An 18,455-nucleotide genomic window follows, 5' to 3' on the forward strand; every position below is an offset into this window, starting at 1 on the left:
GTTAGTTATGTGGTGTACGTCATGCACAGTTTTAAGGTCAAATATTTGGCTTGACTTGAGTTGACTTGCACCAAATGTCATGCCATACTTAATTGACTTTTTGTTTACAGGAGATGTCCCTGCTCATCTGTATGGGAAAACAAAGTTTGGTGACAATGTTGATGATGAATGGTTCATAGTTTCTCTTCTCTTCAAACTTTCCAAGGCTTTCCCTGAAATATGTATTAGGTAAGGTAATGGACAAAACTGCCTTCGCGAACTTTAAGTGCTTATGTTCTTGTCACGTGGTATTTTTACCGTGCAATTCAAATGCCATTTTGGAGGGCAAAATAGCACAAATTTGGCGGCTTGTATAATCGGGAATTTTCCCCCTAAAAGTTTCCAACTTTGGAAACGTGTATTTCAAATGGCAAATTTTATAATTACACATAACATTTCTGCATCATATGCACTTTAAAAGTCCTTGTTTGAAAAGTAATTTAGAACTGAGACTGAAGACATTTCAATCTCCAAGTATATGTAGCATATACTCTTTGATTGACTGTAGAAAAATTATCCAACTGACACCCCCTTAAAATTTTTATTTATAATAGTAATAATAGTAATAGTAATAGTAATTCTGTAAAAAGATAGGTCTTGAGGGCCCTCTTAAAACTATCAGTCAAATTCAATCTGCACAAAGCTAAGGATAAATATAATTATTCCAAAGTCTCAGAGCAAATACAGAGAATGCTCTATCCCCGTAAGTCTTCGTAAATGAGCTTGACTGATCTTGAAGCATATTTGTTAACAGAGCATATTGATCTTAAGGGAGTACGATAATGTAACAAATAAGTTATATAGGCTGGAGACATACCATTTGCACGCTTAAACACTAACAACAAGACTCTAAAAACTATACGATAATGAACTGGGAGCCAATTGTCATTTAGTAGGTAGCTGAATTTGCAATTTTTCTTTCTCAAGGATCAGGTAAATAGGCTGCAGATAAATAGGCTGCAGATAAATAGCCTACAGATAAATAGCCGGCAGATAAATAGTGGCTGAGATCATGAAGTAGATGGTGATTTTCATTTTCCCCTGCGGCCAGTTACTTCTTACAACCCTGATAGAGATACCAAAATTTCAAAAACCTTGTACGCAACATAAGCACTACTTTAAGCAATGTTCCTTAGACAATTAAACAATGTAGTGACTCAAATCCTGCCTTGATGTCCCCCAGTCACCCGTGCAATAGTAAAAAATATGATAATTAACTAGTGAGGAGGGGCACAGGGAATCCTTCCTGCACTTGTGCTCCTCACTTGCTACCAGCTCCTGATCATGCCGTCTTGCTCACTCCCAGTCTCTCAATCGCCCTTAGCGCTAAAAAAAAAAATGAGAAAAGCCTGTGGAGGAGGCAGACTCAAATCCCTACAGTGGACATGAGTTGTTCCACTTTATGTACTGTAAAGGTTTTGTAGTGTTAAATATTTGACCATATATTTTTCATAGTCAATAAATTTTTGTTTTGATTTACTTCCAAATCTCAGTATATCAGACAATGATGGTGAATTCCTTTTGATCGAAGCAGCTCATTTCCTACCAAGATGGCTTAATCCAGACAACAGCAAGAACAGAGTAAGCCAGCTGTTACTTCATACACTGCATTGTTTCTTTCTCTAGGCAAAACATGTCAGACTTTAAAAATGCTCAAAAAGTGGTGTTCATGTATTCTGCTGTGTTATGATGTCACAGAACCTTATACATGGATACTGTTTGTTTGTGTGATTTTTGCTCTTGACTTTCCAGTTTAGTGTCGCATATAGTCACCTTCAAACCTTGCTTGGTTTTTTCTTTAAGTTATTATTGTTTTCAGGTTTTTGTTCATGATGGAAAAGTTCATATTATTCCCATTCCCTCCAACCCTGGAGAAGTGACAATATACCCAACCGGTACTCCCATAATAGATCAGGCACTACAGTTAGTGTTTGGCCCTCACAATACTGAAGCAGCAGCAAAGATCCAAAAGACAATCAATCAAAGGATTGAGATGTAAGAACCTTCATTTTCTTTTAGTCTAATACAGCAAGATTTGATGCTTTGTCTACTTTGTTATATACTGGATACATGTACCAGCTACATTCTTGTCAGGGTATTTACTTGTCTTTGTCACTTCAGACTTTCAGAGCAATCTCAGAACAGTTTCCATCATGCTCACTGCTATGTGCCTGCAGAGGTGAAATATGTTCTTGATCAGAAGCCATCTTTGATCAGTCCAATTGTCCAGGCATTTTATGAGAGGGTTCCTACTGATATGAAGGTTTGTTATACTGCAGTATTCTGTAGTCCACAGTGTCTTCTTAGGGAAAGTATATGTACCTTGATCTATTTTGCTACAGAGAGTTACAAAATAATGTGTTCTTTGTGTATGACTGGAATCGTGATCAATAAATATTGCTTTCTCACATAGATGTTAACTGAATTGAGTGTGGTCTGACCAAGGTAAATTAGGTAAAGTCTGCATACAAAGCCAAATGGCCCATTAGGCTGGAGTTTATCCCGGTTTCTGTAGCACCAAGTGACTAGGAATATTTTCACTCCCCTCTGGATGGGATGCTAGTCCATCACAGGGGTACCCCCAGCATTAAAATTGCTGTGACCAAGACCCGGTGTTTAATGCGAAGAACTTTCCTTTAGCCTTCAGGATGATGAGTTACCCTTACATGGAAGGTGCCCACTTTTTCCTTACTGGAGGACCTTGCAAATGAAGTGTTTTTCTGTGGTTGGTCCTGACCATGTTTTAGTGTCGCCATGTGAGAAGTACTCCCTTAGACATGTTCCTTTGTGAGAGGTTTTTTGTTACTTGGTCTACTTACCACTTTGCACTGTTTGGTGCAGGAGGTCATCCTAACTGTATATGTACGCAACAGTATTGTAATATTCAAGTTCTGTAGCTTGAAGCAGTTAGATGTATTGGTAGTACTTCTCAGCCCGATGCTAACTACATGTGGTCAGGTTACCCCTAAGTTAGTGCTGGAACCCAGACTGTTTCAGCCAGAGTCCAAAGCACTAACCATTAGGCTGCTGCTGATCCCATGTGACTTTGTGTCCAAGTGTCCTCTTACAGGGGGAGTCCCTGCCACTGCATCTCCACCCTGCTCATCTATACAAACTTGTTTTTGTTGACTTCATCTCTTCTCTGTCTGCTCAATATCATTTCTGGCTCTTACAGTTACCTGTTTACAGCTGTATAATTCTGCACTTTGTACTGTACTGTTGACATCTCTTTCTACATTTCAGGCTTGTAGGACAATGGAACAATTTACACTGAAAACTAGGCTAATGTCCAGGGTATGTAATGTTATTATAACATTCTGTTATTGGTATTGTTCTATACTATCATGTGTAGTCATTATCACATACTGCTTTGATTAATAAGATTAATTTTTCCATCGATTTCAGATATGTTTTACACGATGCCTATATGCCCAGTTATCCCAACAACCGTTCAAGCCAGACAGACGATCAGACTGGACTTTGCCTCCTGTTTCAAATCCTCAGTATAAAGCACATGAGATGGGTCTGAAATTGGTAATAACTTATTATAATAAATTATGGAATTGAAAAGAAAAAATGGTGCTGTATTTGTTAAGCTTAGTGTTAGTTATTCCCTATGATAGCTTTTAAATTAATGGTAATAAATGGCATATCAAAGTGACACCCCCTTCCACCTTTCCCAGATACTATACTTGAGGGGTCAGGGCAGCCAAGTTTGTGATCCTGCTTCGCATTCAAATTTTAACAGGAATTCATGCGTAACATACTTTTGTAATGTAGCTACTTTTAACAACAATTTTTTTTCCATAAATTCATGAATCATGCATGTCTTTTCTTTCTTTATGCATCACACATTAATTTTTGCTCTCATCACATGTCACACATAAACCCTTTACCACCCTCATGCTAGGCATGCTAGTCTAGTGGTCGAAAAGATTAAGGAGATGGAGATGGAGAAATCTTGTATTAATTAGATGTTATTGATGGTCTGAATGGCAAGCGGTTTCAGGCCTTGAGGAGTACATTTGGGAAGATTAATGTTAGTATTCCAATCTGTCAACATTTTTAAGTAAATCTTTTTTATTCATTTAGTGTTTTAAGAATTTTACTCTCAAGGTTTACAGTTGGTGTGATGTCTCAAGATTTTTTCCTGCTTAACTTTTGTAGTTCTAGAATGAACCTTGCAATAACACTTGGACAATTATCAATCATAGTTACAACAACAATCAACAAACATTAAAAAGAGGCATACAAAATGGACCAAATTCTACCAATCACAACCAACAGATGTGGCCCTTTGAAACCATTGAATGGTTTCTGTTTCTTGAGAGATCCACTAAAACCATTAATATCAGCAAAAAGTTGCTTGACTGTGTGTTATTAAAAGACGCAGTAATGATAACTACCAAGTAATTGGTGAAGATTTAAATAATTATTCTCATCACAGATGAAGTTTTAATAGATTTTCATTTCGCTTGAAGGCCTGTGGATTTCAGATCTTGTGTAGAAGAAATGGAACAAAAGAAGTTGAGTTAAAGGTATCTAAATAAATGTTGTGGTGTGAGTGGTCAGGAGGAGCGTTTCATCATGATCAGATCTCCCTTAAAAGTAACCGAGAATTAGAAATGGATCTTAGTTTGCTGTTTTAGTGCTGCACAGACAGTCTACTTAACAAATCGAATGTGGTTCAGCGTTGTCGGTACTCTTATCGACAACGATATGCGTCATCACGGTGGTCAAAATGTTGTAGACTCATGAGGCGCAACCGAGTGAGTCCTCAACAAATTTTGACCAATGTGATGACGCATATCGTTGTTGATAAGAGTACAGACGACGCTAAACCACATGCGATTTGTTCTTTACCACAATATCAACGTCAAAGAAAATGTTTTTTTTAGAGCGTGATCAAGAGCGTGACATATTGACGCGAGCATTGTTGTCTGGACTCTTACTGACAACGGCAAATTAGACAATCAGATTGCCACTGAACATCTGATTATAGTGCACAGAAGCGTTGAGGTCAGTTTTCTGAAAGATTACGCAAATATGCATTGCGGACCTACTGTTTGATGAGTTCCTCCGAGAGTAACAGAAACCAAGCGACCTTAGCTTAACTGTTGCGTGGTAAAACTGTAGCAAAACAAGTTCAATTGTCACAGACTCAAGGATACAAAGGCACTGTTTAGCATACATGTAGGTGTGGTATAAGTTGCCTGGCTTATACTTTGCATCGAATATGTCAAACCTGTCCAAATTTGTGGCAGGAACGATTTCTGCCATCACTGTGTGAAGTACACCTTCAGGTTCTTCTTTCTACACTGTTTGTTCGCTGAGTTTTTCGGTTACTTGCGTTTAGAAAAAAATATTGCGCAAGTTCTATGGAACAGTACTTAAGGATATACTTGTGACATAAAACATTGTGTAACAATGTTCAAGCAAAGCGCTTGCATGTGATTTACAGGGACGGAGTCAGTTTGCCTTCCTTCTGCAATTCATAGTTAGATGTCTAATAACTGAACTTTCCATTTACATGTACAATATAGGAAGAAAATGATCCTAAAGGACCAAGGTGGGAGAAATTCTTAGCTTGTCTGACCGAGCAAGGTTATTTCAAGGTAAACGTTTAACCCTCGTTAATACTTCTTCGCTTTTCTTGCAATCTTTTCATTGAATGTGACCAGATTTATTTATCGAACTTTCCCTGGTTTTCGCTCTTTTCCTTTCAGCGCATTCGTGTTTGGTTTGTATGTGACCTCGTTTTGTTTCTGTCCTTCTCTTCCAGGGTGAAGTTGAAGGCTCAAGACTGCACCAGGATCTTCTTAAGAAGGCAAAGCATCAATTCAGTGAAACTTTTGCAGGTGAAAACAGGTTGGTGAACAACTTTCATATCGCTAAGCCATTGAATATCCTCTTTAAAGGCTGTTAAGTTTTATGTAGCAATTCTGATTATTCCCTGAGTGTTCCGAATTTTGCAATACGGAGCGCTTTGTGAAACCACTCCAAATACTTACGGTGAATTGTTTTGGCAAATCTTAGTAGAAAAGAAAATAGTGTGTTGTCAAGAAGATAACTTTTCCCCTCCACCTCTTGAAGACAAAATCTCCTAGTTAAACGCAAATACAGTCAAACCTCTCGTAAGCGACCACCGGCCAAAATGTCAAGCCTATATGGTCGCTTACGAGAGTTTAGACCATATTGAATCAAAATTTTGCCTCATTGGAACATGGTAACTGACGAGACTTACAATGTACCCCATACGCCAATGCTGATGCAATATTTTATTCCTGTAAAAAGTCAATTTAGAGAAAAAAATATCCGGTTCTTCCCATTGAAAATTTCTGTCTCTTGTACTACCCAGGAATACGATAATGTTACAACACCATATTATCCAATTTTCGCTCTATTATCTGTCAAGTGGTCCCTTACGGGAGGTTAAAGAAAAAGAAAATTGCAAACATTTAGCTCTGAAAGTAGTCGAGGTCACTTACGAGAGGTGGTCGCTTACAAGAGGTTCCAAACATAGTGATTTGACTTGGAAACATTGGTATTTTGGAAAACTGGTCGCTGAGGAGAGGTGGTTGCAACCGGAGGTTCGACTGTATATGAACAACCCTAACGGTTCAGTGCTTTTGTCTGGGCTTCCTTGCTTAAATAAATCGTGGAACACTGTTTAAGAGTGAATGCCTATAAAAATGGACCTAAATCGCCTATCAATGGCACAAGTCGAAAAATTGATTTCGCTTGTATTTTGTTCAGAGATAGGTCCTAGTAAGAATAGAAACGGACCATAGTTAGTTTCTGCTAATACAGCTTTCTTTGGTAGAAATACGCCAAAAACGATTTCGACCCGACTGGGCTCAAAATCTACTTCCGGTTTTGCTGAATTTTCCGAATATTTGATTGCTTCGCGCTCCGCAGAACAGCTACTTGAGAATCTTTCAATAGATTTTATATTCAGTTCAGGTCTTCGTCGTATGTCTGAGCGAAAAATAAAATAAATCAAAGTTAGTTTTGGGCCCGAAAAGAGATAAAACTGACACGCAAAATTTTACAGTATGCCGTAGGAGAATTATTGCATTATAACATCGCCATATTTTTCTATGGGCTATAACTTTAAATACCATAAAAACACTTTCTACGGGTTAAATATACACCCACCTGTTAGGATATCAAAAAATATCTCTGGGCAAATGGTTTCAAGTCGCCCACCTTGGCCTGTGTTTCTCGTAGATTTTGCCCAAACTCCGCCGTTGGGATGTAAACAATTGCGTGACTCGGAGAGCCACTCTCGAGTAAAATATTCGTTTCCAGCAATCCGATGAAAGCAGTTTTTGAAAAGTTGTGTGAATAAAATAATGGAAAATGGTTTTTTTTTTTTGTTTAAGGTAGTATAAATATATATGTTTTTTCATTTGCATTGCAACACCCACGACATCCCTGATAAAGAACGTTACTACAGTACTTCGGGAAATGATTTTAACACTTGTTTGTTTCATAGATTTCACTGATAACTTATAATACAGTGGCAGTTTTAGAGATACACTTAACCAGTCCTCTATGGTTTATGCCAATTGAATCATTGACTGACAGACAAGAGAAAATGACAAATAAAGTCAAGTGGAAATACCATAATTTCTATAAATTACTAACTGCGTGACGGCATCTCAGCTCTTCTAGCTGTGTAGAAAATTTGTACCTACACAATATGCTCAAACTCAGCTAGAAAACCTGGAATTTCTTGAGTTGAATTAGCCGAGGAAGAAATTGCGTTTAAGTTTCAATCATACTGGGAAAAAAAATCCATCTTTTCTACTTTGGTTGTTTGATCAATTACCTCATTGAAATTTGCAGATCATATCACTGGTAGACAAATCATGTGAAGATTACAGTGGTCGATTTAGGACTAGGTTTACACTAAAGGAGTTTTTTTGGATTCGTGAAAGTTCCTGGATTCATCAATTTTAGAGTATTCGGATTAGTAGAGGTTTACAGTGAAAGGATATTCGGATTCTTAACCGTTTATACACGACGATAACTCCGGGAACATTCATGATGGAATGGTTAACAAGCAGTTTGTTGCCTCGACGACGAGAAACAAAATGCCTCCGAAAATAAGGCTAGGGGTAGGTTGAGACAGTCTGAAGCTTTCTTTCAACTCGCTGACCACGGTACTGTTATCCATCATGTCAGGTCCCTCCAGGTATTTATTCTGGTCTTTACTTAATATCTAGAACCGTCGAGGTTTTTGATCGTGCCATCGTCGTCATTTGCGCAGTAAAGTATAAATTGGATTTCTGAGGAGTATGGCATTACCCATTATAAAAGTGATTATCTACACCTGAAACAGCACGAGGTAATCACCCAGCGACCGCCATCAAATGGCCATCAATGTGACTACGACTCGACTACGGCTGGATCATGTAATCCGCCATTTTCGTTCCACCGCAAACTCAAAAGATCACAGGCGAAAAAATATCCGGATTCGAGAGAAAATCGTTTATACGACAAAACTCTCCGGATTCAAAAGTTTTCGGATCCAAAGTTCCCACTTTAAATTCCGGATTCAAAATCTCCGGAGTCACGACCAAACCGAGGAGTTTTTATTTCGGATTCGTCCACTTTTGTGTAAACGGCAAAATCAATCCGGCACTAAAACGTTCCGGATTCATCACGAATCCGGAACAATTTCCTCTAGTGTAAACCTTCAATCCTGGCCATAAGTTGTTGGGACACCTCCCCTTTTTGCGCGCTAAAATCCACGATTTCAACTACGTCCTTAACGTTTTAGAACAAAAGATGAATAGAAGCAAGTACAATTGACTCCCCCCCCCCCCCCCCTAGCAATGTTGCATGAAAATGAAGCTATTCTGAAGACTAGATCGGATGTGGGAAAAAAGGAAAAAGGAACAATAGAAAGTGGTTAGATAGTTGTGTTGGAACCAAACGCGATTGCTTAAAAATCGCTATTATTGGAATAAGACGTGAATATCTCTATCTTATCGTCTCTTTAGTTCGACAATACTGTTCTAGGAGGCGAACAATTCTTGAAACGTGGCTGTTCTGAAGCTATTATCAAGGATTTTTTTTTCTTCAAGATTTTTATCAACATTGACAGGGGGGAGAGGGGTAGGCAGGCTTGCGCGGTTTTGGTCTTAAGAGAGGCTGCCTGTGGAGTCATCTGCCGTAACTGTCCCAACACTTTTGACCAGGATTGTAGTCTTAAATGAAGAGCGAACATCCATCTTGTTTTGTTCGCGGAAGTCGGTCACAGAAGAGCGAATTTCAATGAAATCATATATATAATTTGATTAAGCAATTAGCCAAAAATAGGTTGGCCGCCAAAACAGTTTAGGGTTTAGCCTAACTCTAACCTTAAGTTTTAAGACTGAAGAAAAAAAGAAAAAAAGCATTGAGCATTTCAGTTGTTTGAAACAGAAACATTCGCGCACAGTGAACTATATCTATAGTACGTGCGTAACCTGGAAAGCAATCCGTCCAGCACAGTAATTGTTCAAATTAACAGCTTACCGAGACACTCGCACTGTCGATGCCTCTTATATATGATTTAAACTTTTAGGATTTGTTTACTTTACTTTATCCGACTCTTTAGCAGGAGGAAAGGCACTAAATGTGCTGGTACAAATAAAAAGGTTTAACCGAAAATCGATCCGTCGTAATCAACAAATACAAATTTAATCACTGTAGCGTTCCTTCAGATCACGTAAGGCTACAAACCAACAATATCAACTTGTCATTACGCTTAACAAATGAACTTAGAACGATTTTCTTTCTAGAACTCGTTCTTGTAATTAAAATGATCAAAGAAAGAACGACAGCCTAAAACGACATAGCAGTAACACCCGAACTCCAAGTAAATTGCTTTTAATTGGCGTTTTTAATTAACGAAATTTCCAAAGCGATGACTTTCAAAATATTAAAGTTAAAAGTGGTCCATTATGTTTTTCTTTTTTCACCCAAATGTTCTAAGATAGCCATCCGCGGTTTGTTGGAAACGAATTATGTATTCGGGATGACCGCCAGCGTCACGCAATTGTTTACATTCTCACGGCGGTTCAGGGGAAAATTTATGAGAAGCACAGGCCAAGGCGGGCGACTTAAAACAATTTGCCCAGAGATATTTTTTGATTTTCAAACAGGTGGGTGTACAATTAACCCGTAGAAAGTGTTTTTATGGCATTTAAAGTTATAGCCCATAGAAAAATATGGCGATATTTTAGTGCTATAATTCGTTTGCAACACATCGTAATATTTTGCGTTTCTGTTCGATCTCGTTTCGGGCTCAAACGAAACCTGGATTTATTTTATTTTTCGCTCAGTCATACCATGAAGACCTGAGCTGAATGTAAAAACCATTGAAAAATTCTCAAGTAGCTGTTCTGCGGAGCGCGAAGCAATCAAATATTCGGAAAATTCGGCAAAACCGGAAGTAGATTTTGAGCCCAATCGGAAAAAAATCGTTTTTCGCAAATTTCTCCCCCAAAAGGCTGCATTAGCAGAAACGAACTATGGTCCGTTTGTTTACTAGCTAGGGCCAATCTATGGGCAAAAAATGAGCGAAATCGATTTTTCGCCTTGTGCCGTTGTTTGGTCCATAGTTATGGGCACTGGCTCTTAAATTCTGTTTGCTTCAAGTTGTTGTTTATGTAACTTCAGGTCTGACCCAGGACTGATTATTTTGACGATGCTGAAAGATGCTAAAATAGATGTGGAAAAGATGAAAGAAGAAAAACTACTCCCTGAAGATGGTAAGAAAAATTTCATTTAATATACTCTCAAATTTTTATTTTTCTCCTTACATTTAATGTACAATTTTATGTGATTAATAGGGAAACAAAAACTAAAAATAAACTAAGTCACGTTATTAAAGTGTCGAAGTGTCAAGCACTACTGTACTAATCGAAGACAGCGAAACAAGCAAACAAATATCGTAAATTAAACAGAAACTTGTTAAAAAACCTAACTGGCGGGAGGCTGACCAGTTGGCTATTTACAAAGCGTGGAGGAGTTGAATCTGCGACCACCAAACACAAATCCATCTGGGGGCAGGGAGGAGGATTTGAACATGGGACCTCCGGATTACAAAGCCAGCGCCCTAGCCACAAGGTCACGCTGCTTCCAAAACAAACAAACGTAAACTATGTAAAAAATAAACAATGTAATGTAATGTAATGTAATTACTTATTTATAGTGGTCATGTACTTAGCTATACAAGCACTAAGCTTAGCTAGTTCACAGGCATACCACTGAAACAAAGGAAACAAATATTTCAAGTAAACGTAACATAGTTACTAATCCCAACTGGCAGGAGGCAGACCAGTTAGCTATTTACAAAGCGTGACCGAGGATTGAACTCTGGACTACCGAGAAACAAGTCCTGCTAATGGCAGGGTGGAGGCCTTGAGTCCGGGACCTCCGGTTTACAACACCAGCGCCCTAAACCACTCGGCCACGCTGCCAAGTAGAAGCACAAAACAACTTTAATAAGTAATATAACAAACCATGGTTAAAACAGGGGAATGGTTATGAAGCCCAACAGAGTTCTTTGTTACATAATTTTGTTCGCTTCTCTGGTCTTAACCAAGCATAAAGCACAATACTAAAAAGGTTTCGTTGACGATATGACTGCATAGTGTATAATCAGAAAACAAAAGATTGTGCTCAGTCGTGGACCTTGCAACAAAAATCGTGGGAACTTTGTTTGTTCCTCTGAAGTTTGCGAGGCTTCCTATCCTTTGTTGCATATGAACAAACACGTGAAATACCATGTTTCATCATTATTTCAGATAGAACTTCTATTACCGTTCATTAGAGCTCTCCTTACTTTTCTACATACATTTCCTGTAGAAAAATTGGAAACCATTGAACATACATATTAAGGTAGCCTTCGCCTGGTAATCGGTTTCCTTCTTCTTATGAACAGAATACCTGAAGTTTTATTGTGTTTTAGCCAGTAACGTTTTCGCGACGTTGCAATCCAGTGTTGACGTTCATTTGATGATGGCGGAACTCAGTTTTCAAGTTTTCTTCACCTTGTTATGTTTAGAAGCCTAAACAAGCCATATTGTCATTTATACTTCAATGAAATGTTTCAGACGAGAAGGCCTATCCATATGTTAAATTTAGGTGAAATTCATGTTTTTCAGACATCAATTTAGTGAAATGTTTTCTGCTGCACTGTACTAAGGTTTTGTTCGAGTGTTTTTCTAACTTCAAGTAAAAGGCATTTTACAAGTCTGATTTGAGAACTTGTTAAGGCGATCGTGTACAATCGGTAAAAGGTATTTGGTACTCCATAACGCTACTAAAGCAGCAGTTATTGTTGCTGCTGAAATGTGTCTTTTCCACCTTCTTTGCCAAACAGCCATGACAGCTATATTTTGATAGCGAGTCTCGATCGCTAGAGAGACGCTGGTGAAAAACCACTCGATCACCCGTTAAACTGAAGTTGTCATAGCAAAAGACTGTAGCAGCTCTAAAACGGAATCGTCTTTTAAGTAAATAAATTGATACAAGTACAATAATCCGTTAACAGACACTATAGCAGTTGATTCATACAACATGCTCATTATAGCGATATCGGCCATTAGTCTCTCACGGCGAGGAGTACGAAAACTTCCCCAAGGAGCTGATGTTCTTTTGCAAATCACGTGACAAATGTGATCAATGACAACCATAGTACTTCGTTCTACGACTTCTGCAGCACCGTGAATTATTCCAAGAACAGCAATAGATTGTAAACTGCCAAGATCTGCTTGTAAAACTCGAAACATAACCGCTGAGCAACAATACAGCGCTGTTAGTAAGACGTAGGAATGTCCCGGATGAATACATTTCGAGTATAACCGCTGAACACAAACTCGCGAGATTACTTTGAGAAGGACTCCAATGAGAGGAGAGAAAAGTGCGATTAGAAGTTTACCATCCTTGCCTTGTTTGTTATACGCTGGGTAAATCATTTTACCCACAGCAATGGCAAGAATTAAAACAGAAACGAGGGCAACTGTCATTTGAAAGAAAAACTTGACGTGACTGCTTCTTGTTCGTCGTATACAAAAGTGATTCGTTACAAAATAAACTTGTAAACATAGACTTGTAACAGCAATAACGTTGTTTGGAATCAGTTGTAAAGAAGATGGCTTGGAATGAGATATTCCTAAGGCTTGTAGAGCTATAATATAAAATGCTTGCAAACAAGATCCAAAACAGGAAACTAAGATGATTTTCCTTTTCACGCCCATGAACTGATATGGACGAAAAACAAATAGCACAATGACAATGGACGAAAAGTGTAAAATAGCATAACTGATCACAGTCGAAATTGATCTTATCCATTGTACATTTAATGGAATGGACTTCTTTGGATGAAATTCACAGTTGTTTATAGTTTTATTGCATAAATATGAGATCAAGATGTATACTGAACCTATGATGATGGCAGTTAGTAGTGAAATCAAAGCTCCAATGTACATTGATTTACAAACTGTACGGAGAGCGGATGGTCTGAGTCGCTTCCAAGCCATTGCTCTATCTTCATCTTGTTGATCTTCCTGTGTTTCGTCGTTTTCCTCTGGCGAACACGCGTTTATAACCCTTATATCAGCGTGGTTAGACGCTAGATAGTCCAAGCTTGTGGCTTCTCTGTCGCTGTATTCTTGATAAATAAGCTCATCAACAGGATGATAATACCATTCTCGACCTGTGCTTTGTAGAGGATCGTAGCCAAAAGACTCTGCCGTGTATTCAGGTTCTTGTGGGTTGTAGTGCTCTGTGACTCCTCGTGTAAAACTCAACACGATATGACCAAACACCTCTATCAGTGTACTGCTACTCATTATTGCTTGGAGACCAAAACGAATAGGTTTAGGTTTCCTCAAGAAAAATTAACGATGAGTTCCAGCTTTTCACAACGTCTTGTGTTGTATGGCATTGGCTGGTACAAAAAGGTTTTTGTAACTGGCTTTAACACGGAAATGTAGATCCTGCTTACGTACCTTGAAATGTTAACTTCCACTTTGTTTCGAACCAAACATGAGTCTTGCGTTAGAAATCTAGGTGAGAAATATCTTTACTATTTAGCAAACGTTTGAGCATTTTTTTTGGAGTCGATAGCGCCTTGTGAACGCTAACTAAGGCCGTTTGCTATTTTAGGAGTCTGCCCGAGCTAAGTGATCAACGATGGCGAAAAAGACTAAATTTTAGTAAGGGCGCAATTTCTTCTTAGAGCTGATAACATAGTTTCGAGGGGAATTTGTAATCAATAAATGTGGGTTTTTGACCAAGCGTGAGGTCAAGATGGCTGGATATCGATATTGGCCAGCCCGGGCTCTTTTTTGTGTGTTTAAGGAGCAAGACGCAGTCGATGTCCTTAAACACATTAAAAATTATCATGCAGGCTAATATCCAGCCATGTTGACCTAAGGCTTGGTCAATAATGGATTTATTGTTTTATTGCGTGGCTTAAAGAACACATCTTTCTTGGGTATCGCAGCAGCTAATCTCGAAACTTCAGGATAGCCTCATCTTGCCCACTTGGTTAGCCAATCAGGATTTGGTTTTTGAAAAAGCATTATTACATGGCTAGTAGCCAAGTAATTATACTTTTTACTTCTTCTTTCAGGGTACTGCGACTTATTTGTGTTGCTAAATCATGTTACAACAGCCTTTGCTCACGTTTAGCTGAACATCTACCTGTAGACCATCTCTGAAACCAATTCTCTAATTACGTGCACCGTACACTAACGTTTCTGCTCGGTTTCAAGATGTGAAGGGGAAGCCGAACGATCATTTGATTATGTCAGAATGACTAAATAAGCTTAAATATCTGTTAATATGTTACGTTTTCACTTTCTATAGGTGCAAAGAAATGTTCTAGCAGTCATAGTTCATGTATAGCTCTGTTATTGGTCATGTGATCTGAGGGACTCGCTGTCCGCGCGTTTGAAAGAAAGCAAAGGAGGCAGAATTTCACTTTCCAACAGTCTTTTACTGCCACAAGTTTTAACTTTCAAAGATTTATCATAATCTAAATTCTCCTGACAACATCAATATATTGTTGAGCAGGCAAGTAATCATCAACTGCGATAACGTCTTGATTAAGCAGTAAATTCTCAGAACTAATTTTTCAAGAAATATATGGCTATCAGTAAGGAGAATTGATGTTTTGATATGGGGCAGGTTAATGCTGAAACCACGAAACTGCTGGCACTCGGGCTTTTTTCTTAGATTGTTTATCCTCTCGAGCTCCGTAGTCACTGGAATCCTGCTTTGCACATAGCAAGTTAAACAGGATCGTACTTAAAGGCATAGTTGGCACGCTAGGGGTTGTGTACTTGTGTGTAAGAAGTTAAAGAATATTACGAAGAATAAACGGGAAAGAGTTACGAAAGAAAAACACGAAACCAAGATGGAGAAACATTTTTTATTATTATTATTTCTTTTCATTACACAACAAATAATTACTTACATTGCTGTTATTCTTGCTATCGTCAAAACCCCGACAATTTTGGTTGTTTTGTACTTGATGTCATTACCATTGCTTTAGAGCCTTGATGTTTATCTGATGATGGCGCGTCAGTATTTTTTCCTTCACCTTGTTATGTTTCTAAAGGTTAAACATGCCATATTTTGATTTTAACGTTAATGAAATGTTTCAGAGGGGAAGGCCTTCCGTATTTAAGTCAGGCTGTTCTTAAAACGCTAAACTCATTTCTGCATTAATAAAGTGGTCAGGTGAAATTCACATGTTGCAGATAAGAATCAACTGTAACGTATTTTATTGTATTGTGCTGTGCTGTGCTGTGCTGTGCTGTGCAGCGCTTCGCTGTACCAACGTTTTGTTCGAGCGTTTTGCTAACTTTAAGTAAAAGGCATTTTACAAGTCTGATTTGAGAACTTGTTAAGGCGATCGTGTGCAATTGGTAAAAGGTATTTGGTACTCCATAACGCTACTAAAACAGCAGTTATTGTTGCTGCTGAAATGTGTCTTTTCCACCTTCTTTGCCAAACAGCCATGACAGCTATATTCTGATAACGAGTTGTGATCGCTAGAGACACGCTGGTGAAAAACCACTCGATCACCAGTTGAACTGAAGTTGTGATAGCAAAAGACTGTAGCAGTTCTAGAACGGAATCGTCTTTTAAGTAAATAAATTGATACAAGTACAATGATCCGTTAACAGACACTATAGCAGTTGACTCAAACAACATGCTCATGATAGCGATATCAGCCATTAGTCTCTCACGGCGAGGAGTACGAAAACTTCCCCAAGGAGCTGATGTTCTTTTGCAAATCACATGACAAATGTGATCAATCACAACCATAGCACTTCGTTCTATGACTTCTGCAGCACCGTGAATTATTCCAAGAACAGCGATAGATTGTAAACTGCCAAGATCTGCTTGTAAAACTCGAAACATAACCGCTGAGCAACAATACAGCGCTGTTAGTAAGACGTAGGAATGTCCCGGATGAATACATTTCGAGTATAACCGCTGAACACAAACTCGCGAGATTACTTTGAGAAGGACTCCAATGAGAGGAGAGAAAAGTGCGATTAGAAGTTTACCATCCTTGCCTTGTTTGTTATACGCTGGGTAAATCATTTTACCCACAGCAATGGCAAGAATTAAAACAGAAACGAGGGCAACTGTCATTTGAAAGAAAAACTTGACGTGACTGCTTCTTGTTCGTCGTATACAAAAGTGATTCGTTACAAAATAAACTTGTAAACATAGACTTGTAACAGCAATAACGTTGTTTGGAATCAGTTGTAAAGAAGATGGCTTGGAATGAGATATTCCTAAGGCTTGTAGAGCTATAATATAAAATGCTTGCAAACAAGATCCAAAACAGGAAACTAAGATGATTTTCCTTTTCACGCCCATGAACTGATATGGACGAAAAACAAATAGCACAATGACAATGGACGAAAAGTGTAAAATAGCATAACTGATCACAGTCGAAATTGATCTTATCCATTGTACATTTAATGGAATGGACTTCTTTGGATGAAATTCACAGTTGTTTATAGTTTTATTGCATAAATATGAGATCAAGATGTATACTGAACCTATGATGATGGCAGTTAGTAGTGAAATCAAAGCTCCAATGTACATTGATTTACAAACTGTACGGAGAGCGGATGGTCTGAGTCGCTTCCAAGCCATTGCTCTATCTTCATCTTGTTGATCTTCCTGTGTTTCGTCGTTTTCCTCTGGCGAACACGCGTTTATAACCCTTATATCAGCGTGGTTAGACGCTAGATAGTCCAAGCTTGTGGCTTCTCTGTCGCTGTATTCTTGATAAATAAGCTCATCAACAGGATGATAATACCATTCTCGACCTGTGCTTTGTAGAGGATCGTAGCCAAAAGACTCTGCCGTGTATTCAGGTTCTTGTGGGTTGTAGTGCTCTGTGACTCCTCGTGTAAAACTCAACACGATATGACCAAACACCTCTATCAGTGTACTGCTACTCATTATTTCTGTGAGGCCTAAACAAATAATTTTAAGCTTTGCTCAAGAAATATCAAACTGTGATATTAACGATGAGTTCCAGATTCTAAGAACGTTTGTCGTTGTTTTGCATTGTGTGCTGCTAAGGCGTCTTTTAAATCAATTGTACCACGAAAGTTTTCATTTTCTTGTTTACGAACCTTGAAATATTAAGGTAATTCCTCCGAAATAAAAGTGACGATAGATTTCTGTTCAAACTTTGTCCACTGAATATTTGTCATATGATAACTTCAATTTTGAAATAAAAAAGGGGGTGCCCATGCTCATTAAGGAGCAGTGAGGCATTGAAAATGCGCCATTTTTGCATCATTTAATGCTTATTATAAGAACGCATTCCCAGTAATTGTAACATCTTTGTAAGCCCGGACTCATAAGAACACGCATTAAACTACAGTCAATACATTGTGTCGGACCACAAATAACCGTTTAAGTTTGATTCAGACAGAAAGCTAAATCCTTGATTAAAAATTTGAACCAAATTTCTTGACGTGGTTACCGACTGCAAAATAGAAAAGACCACACTGTATTTGCTATTTTTCTTATTTATTCAATTTCAGCAATAGAAATAAGATCAGTCTTTTCTCACGCAAAGCTTATGATTAGTTGATTACAATGACTGGAAAAAAAATTGGGGTGCCCATGCTCGTTGGTGAGCTAGAGCCATTTTTCAACTGACAGAGCTCAATATCAAGGCAAATCCGTCATGTTTTCAATATGCGCGTGCACAAGCGCGCACTAATGACGCCATAAATTATGCGCAGTAAGGATGCGCGATGCAAATGTGAGGAATGACCTTAATTTGCACTTCGTTTCTAACCAAACGTGATTCTTTCGCTAGAAATGCAAGCAGAACTTTTTTACAAGCCAGCAAACTTTTGAGC

At 38.4% G+C, this 18,455-nt stretch overlaps 2 protein-coding genes and 1 pseudogene across 2 annotated transcripts in view; 1 reads left to right on the forward strand and 2 right to left on the reverse strand.

Moving 5' to 3' along the window:
- Positions 1-18,455, forward strand: part of LOC110044591 (protein ecdysoneless homolog) — a 29,189-nt gene that overhangs the window by 988 nt on the left and 9,746 nt on the right. The window contains exons 2-11 of the mRNA XM_089289858.1: positions 111-228; positions 1,533-1,620; positions 1,859-2,034; positions 2,161-2,302; positions 3,283-3,333; positions 3,445-3,573; positions 4,521-4,577; positions 5,583-5,654; positions 5,822-5,907; positions 10,714-10,805. Coding sequence (XP_089145984.1) covers positions 111-228; positions 1,533-1,620; positions 1,859-2,034; positions 2,161-2,302; positions 3,283-3,333; positions 3,445-3,573; positions 4,521-4,577; positions 5,583-5,654; positions 5,822-5,907; positions 10,714-10,805 — 1,011 coding nt within the window. The remainder of the gene's footprint in view (positions 1-110; positions 229-1,532; positions 1,621-1,858; positions 2,035-2,160; positions 2,303-3,282; positions 3,334-3,444; positions 3,574-4,520; positions 4,578-5,582; positions 5,655-5,821; positions 5,908-10,713; positions 10,806-18,455) is intronic.
- Positions 12,270-13,945, reverse strand: LOC149112120 (uncharacterized; annotated as a pseudogene).
- On the reverse strand, positions 15,465-17,657 carry LOC149112121 (uncharacterized). The gene has a single exon (XM_089289860.1). It carries the CDS (start codon positions 17,536-17,538, stop codon positions 15,916-15,918), a length of 1,623 nt encoding a protein of 540 aa, XP_089145986.1. The 5' UTR covers positions 17,539-17,657; the 3' UTR covers positions 15,465-15,915.

Source organism: Orbicella faveolata, unplaced genomic scaffold (genome assembly GCF_042242905.1).
Source record: "Orbicella faveolata isolate gen_17 unplaced genomic scaffold, um_ofav_v1 contig_2, whole genome shotgun sequence".
Taxonomy (NCBI): Eukaryota; Metazoa; Cnidaria; class Anthozoa; order Scleractinia; family Merulinidae; genus Orbicella; species Orbicella faveolata.

Bases quoted from the DNA above. Each gene is read 5' to 3' on its own strand.
- LOC149112121 (XM_089289860.1), bottom strand. From the start codon at position 17,538: ATGAGTAGCAGTACACTGATAGAGGTGTTTGGTCATATCGTGTTGAGT.